This window comes from Lactuca virosa, chromosome 2 (genome assembly GCF_052849685.1).
Source record: "Lactuca virosa cultivar CGN04683 chromosome 2, Lactuca_virosa_CGN04683_v6, whole genome shotgun sequence".
Taxonomy (NCBI): Eukaryota; Viridiplantae; Streptophyta; class Magnoliopsida; order Asterales; family Asteraceae; genus Lactuca; species Lactuca virosa.
Genome location: NC_136427.1, coordinates 48,456,210 through 48,461,936, shown reverse-complemented (window position 1 = coordinate 48,461,936; position 5,727 = coordinate 48,456,210). Strand labels below are relative to the sequence as shown.

Here is a 5,727-nt window from a genome sequence, read left to right as displayed (position 1 = left end):
TACCAGGATATTAGAAAAAAAAATATAGCATAATGGTCATAAAATATAACAAAATCATTGGTGCCATTGACCAAACTTCATAAAATCGTCATCGACTATCACGACTAAGAAATGGAAATATATAAAGGACCAAATTGATAATAAGTTTTAAAAAGAGTGGTGAAATAGGTGAAACGAAAGTCATTGGGGGTAAAACTTCAAAACCTAAAATGTTTATGGGCCACTTGTGCAGAAATAAAAAACTAATGAGTGCGGGGAAAGAAACAAATACCGGCGTGGTCGATAACCTAACGCCCGGAAACCCTTCGCAGCCTGCTGTTCACTTTCTCCGACACAGTAATTATGGCGGACGTAGTACAATACAAGCTCGATCGCATGGTCAATGATATCGACGACCTTGAGCGCCATGGCTTGTTCAGTGGAATTGCCGATTTGGTCAACCAACGCCGGAAGTCCCCTGAAGCATGATTACTTAGCGTACGTCGACTACGAGAAATCTCTCGATGCGCTCCTTCTCCTCCGTAAGAAAGGGATTTACCGGAGAGATCTTCAACAACTTTGAACATGTAAGAACATCTCGTACTCCAGTTATTTGAAGCCCTAACGCATCAAATGTCCTTTATTTAAAAAAAAAACCCTTTTTTTAACCCTAAAACGTTGGTCTCTCTACCGCTCTACGTCTTACCACAACTGAATCACTTGTTGGTCCTCGATCGATTTCGGCATCGATGATAGTGATTAGCTCAGTAATTTTTTTCTTATCTAAGATCGTTGTATTAACTACGATTAGTTGAGTTTCTTTTGCTTTCTGTAAAGTTTTAATTGTTAGATTTCTGTTTTGCTGAGTAATTTGTTCTGATCTTTGCGAAGTCTGCATAGCTTCAATTCATCACTCACCGGTTCTGATTTTTGTTGATGCTTCATACTTGATCAGTTCCTGAATTATATATCAGTTTCTGATTGTTTCTAAATTCTGAATTCTTGCTGATTGTTTCTGAGATGCACCTGTATGTGGGTTTGATGATGCTGATTCTTTTTAGGGTATTTGTGTATTTTGTAGATGGTTGTAACCATTCATAGCAATTCTTACACCTTGGAGATTTTTTTCAAGCTTGCTTATTTTGGTCTTTTCAGGAATTTGCAACAGCTAGTGATAAAGCTCTGGGGAAAATGTAGAGGTGTTGATAATCATACCATGTTTACAAAATATTAATCAATCTTAATCATCTTTTGCACATGATGTTGATAATCATATATTCCTCCATGGATAATTAGTTGTAATTAAGTTTAATGGAGATACCATGTGCTCAAAAGTTCCTTATGTTACCAAAGTAGTCATGAAATATATACACTAGTTCTAGTAATGTTTTTGAAAAGAAAATATGAGCAAGTTTCAAGATCATTGAACCATATTTATTGGAAGGTAATATGAGGATTGATGTAAATCTATTCAAACATTATCATTGAAATAATTGAGTAGTTTTTAATTTATAGCAATTACATCAACCTAGTCACTATCGTCTTTTCTTGTATTTTCCTTACTACTGACAAACTTTTTTGGTCTCTAACAATACATATTTAGGGACCACTTTTTTGGTCACTATAGTCATTATTAGGGTAACAAAAACCAGAGACATTTTTGTGGTCGCTAAAAGATTTTGGTCACTAATGGAATAAATAGTGACAACTTTCATTGATTAGTAACTACATCTAGTGACAAAAAGGGTTGTCACCAATATAGTGACCAATATATTTTAGTCATTATTTAGTGACGATGTATATATTCTGATCTCTATAGTGATGAAAATTGACTACCAAAATTTTGGTCACTAAGTTGTTTAGTGACTAGGTTATTTTCGTCACTAATTAGAAGTATGACGTAGAGTGGAAGGAGTGTTTTTAAACCTAAAAATCTCATTCTAGCTAGTTATTTTTATATTAGGAAAACATTTATTTTAAATATAAATTTAATTTTTAATTATATATCTAAATATCTTTTTTTTTCTTTTCTTTTTTTACTTATAATTTCTGTCTGGAGTACCGGAAAGTTTTTACGGGCGGTTTTATATGGGTGCCCGTAGTGGCACCGGCAACACCTGATTTGTCGGTATGTAGTGCAAAAATTTTCGATTTTTTTATTATTATTATCGTGTCACTACCTACCATATCATTGAAAAGCTTTTTTTTTATCTAGTCTAGCTTATCAAATACAACATTAATTAAATTGGTTACTAATAAAATATTGTGTACTCTGAACCTTCAATAACCTAGCTATGGTTATAATTTCATATAAAATACTAGTTTGATACATCAATTATTAGATATAAGGAAAATTTATTTCACAAAAACTCTAAAAAACAAAAGCCATATATCATTGTTTGTCACATGCATCAACAATGTACGATACAAAAATGATAAATCCTTTCTGACACATACAGGTACTTCTGACTTAATATTTTTGGAACCACAAGTCCCACTAACCTTAAAACTTATAAGATTCTAATTAGAGATCTAATTCATCACCACTACTTAAGATACTCATAGTACGAGGATAAAACTTGACAAATCTGTCTCTCGGCGCCTCTGTCCCTTAAATTTTGTTATACATGTCATCTAGTGATTAGATGTGCCGGATCAATGGCGTTTATTTATGTGATAAGATTACCAAACGCAATTCGATTCCAAGTGATAATGATACCTCTATCTATCTATCTATCCAAATTACTTTTACCTTCGACTTCTAGAGCTAACTAGTTGTTGAATTCTTGTTTCTGAATCTAAAGATAGTATCCAACATGCTTTGGTAACCTTATACTGCGTGAAAGAGCAAAACTTTTGATCACTCAGCCTTCGCCACTGGTCTATCTATCATTGGAGAATCGTCAATATTTAAAATCGATCACATCATAAAGGGAATATGTTTGTGTGGGATGTACTTGTGGTGCCACACACTATGTTCTCCAACTCAAAAATGAAAAATAAAAACCCTATAAATACCAACACTACTTCCATGCAAACCACTACAAGAACCAACAGGCTTTAAAGAAACACAACAAACTAAACCCAAATTCCAATTTTCGTATTATGCCTAGGGAGAGGGACCCGTTGGTGGTTGGACGTGTGATAGGAGATGTTCTCGACAGTTTCACAAAGTCGATTAACCTTTCTGTATCATACAACGATAGAGAAGTTAACAATGGATGCGAGCTAAAACCCTCTCAAGTGGTAAATCAGCCTAGGGTTGATATTGGAGGTGACGACCTCCGGGCTTTTCACACTTTAGTACGTTTAGTTTCTATTCATTCTTAATCCTCCTTACTTCTTTCACTTTTTCTTTCTTCCAAATTCGCTCTTGTGAACTATAATTAAACTATTTCAGTTACATTATTAATGTTTTAGGTGATGGTGGATCCTGATGCTCCAAGTCCTAGTGACCCTAACCTTAGGGAATACTTGCATTGGTAAGCTTCTTGTATAAAAAGACATTTATTTTCTGTGAAGCAAAAAAAAAGGAAATCTCATTTATGTTTTTGGAAACCATTTTAGCAAATTTTGCAACATAGAATAAGTTTTTCAAAATGTGACAAGATAGTGATAGACAATGGATGGCTCGGGTTAAACCGAAGTAATAATTTCTTTGATTTTGTCGGCCTAACCAAAATTATACAGGGTTTGGATCTAAACCCTAATTCTTGACAAAATGAAAGAAATTATAACCACGATAACCAACATTAAAGAGAATAAAAAGTCTAGGAGCATATAAGTGGCTTTCATGGTTTCATTATTAAACTCAGTGGTCAAAAAAGCAAGCTCAGATATACAAGGTTCTCACTTCATTATTAAACTCAATGGTCAACCATCATTTATCACTATCACTTTGTAGCTTTATTTTGATACCATGTTACCTCCGAAAACAACATATATTTGTTTTTATTGTCAAAGTCGAATCCAGATACTGTTTCTACTTCACATTTTATGTTGTTTCTGATTGGTCTACTCGTTTGCTTTTTGTATTTGTTTTCATTGTCAAAGTCGAATCTCAGATACTGTTTTCTACTTCATATTTTATGTTGTTTCTGATTGGTCTACTCGTTTGCTTTTTGTAATACTTTATTCTCTGCATGTAAACCACATAGGTTGGTGACGGATATACCAGCGACCACGGGAGCACGTTTTGGTGAGTGTTTTGTTTTTTTATTTCACATCCAACAATTCATATTGTTCGTTGCTCCACTAGTTCTGAAATCATTTATTGCGGCTAATTGTACAAATATTGGACAAAAAATCGCGTAAATAAAACTATATCGTGGTCCACGAACTCAATCCTTCCAAGATTTTATGTTTATCGCTACTTCGTTTTTTTTTCTTAATAAGTATGGTAAAAGGTGAGCAAAGGAAGAGGTGATTTCGCTAATTTACATAACAATCCTCAAAGGTAGGGTAGTTTTGTTTTTCATAAGAATCCAAATTTTATTTTAAGCATACGTATTCTTGCAAATAAGGGTACTATAAAATATTACTTTTCTATTTTTTATTATTATTATAGTATTTATTATGAATCAATGTCACTGTCGTCTCTACAACTAAAGTGAAATCTATAACCGATATGCACTCAAAAGGATAGGAATTTCATAAAGCATTCACTCTTTTAAGTCACCTAAGAATCTTTTCTGCCCAAAGCAAAACAAAAAGATATCCAAACAGACACCTAATCAATGTCTAAATGATATCAAATCGTAATTTTGAGAGTAAAACATGTATGAATGTTTATTCTCGTAATAAGTGATTCCTTAAGGGTCAATCTCCTACAAATTCGTATCTAATGTGCTATAAACTTTAATTAAGGTGATTAGATTCCCGGATCAAATGCCGAAAGCAACACCTTAAGTTCATGTATTTTTGTTTGTTATCTTTTTTGATTGTTATTTTTGTAATGTAGGGTTTAATTTCATTCTTATAAATTTTTTTAGGCCAAGAAATTGTGTGCTATGAGAGTCCAAGGCCGTCAATGGGAATTCATCGCATGGTTTTTGTGTTGTTCCGACAGTTGGGTAGACAAACTGTGTATGCCCCTGGATGGCGTCAGAACTTCAATACTAAAGACTTTGCGGAGCTTTACAACCTTGGTTCTCCGGTGGCAGCAGTCTACTTCAACTGCCAACGTGAAAGTGGGTTTGGTGGGCGAAGAAGATAAGATAAAAGCATGTTGATGGCATGCAATGACGTTATAAATGAATATGGATGGCTTGCACACCATATTATCACGAGTCTTTCTATATGATATATGTTATATGTTATATATCAAAAGAATGTATCTAGGAACGATAGTTATAAAGGAATAAGAAAACTACGTGTGAAGTACGCAGTTGTAAGACGTAATAGAAATAGAAATGATAGAAAAATGATGAGTTGGGATGAAATAAACATACATCATTTTCATTATTGTTGACTGTTAAATGTAAATACTAAGTATTTTGGATTACATAGCTCGAAAAATGGAATGGATCGGATACCTAAGGCCAAAAATTGTTAAACATAAAACTAAAGTTGCTTAATTAACATTATTCGAGTTAAATTTTAAGTTTATTACGTTGGTAGTGCGTGATTAATAAGCAAATGTCAAAAATCAAAATGTTTACTTTTATGGTCTATTTGGTTTTTGTTTTAACATATTTTTGTTATGATCACATGTTGAAGTCTTGAAAGCAGATTCCATCCTTGATCGGC

At 33.4% G+C, this 5,727-nt stretch overlaps 1 protein-coding gene across 1 annotated transcript; it reads left to right on the top strand.

Annotated features, from left to right (window-relative positions):
• The first annotated feature begins 3,035 nt into the window (after positions 1–3,035).
• Positions 3,036–5,442, top strand: LOC145159100 (protein HEADING DATE 3A-like). Its single transcript, XM_079077995.1, has 4 exons — positions 3,036–3,282; positions 3,400–3,461; positions 4,137–4,177; positions 4,971–5,442. Exons 1-4 carry the CDS (start codon positions 3,085–3,087, stop codon positions 5,192–5,194), a joined length of 525 nt encoding a protein of 174 aa, XP_078934121.1. The 5' UTR covers positions 3,036–3,084; the 3' UTR covers positions 5,195–5,442.
• The last annotated feature ends 285 nt before the right edge of the window (positions 5,443–5,727 follow it).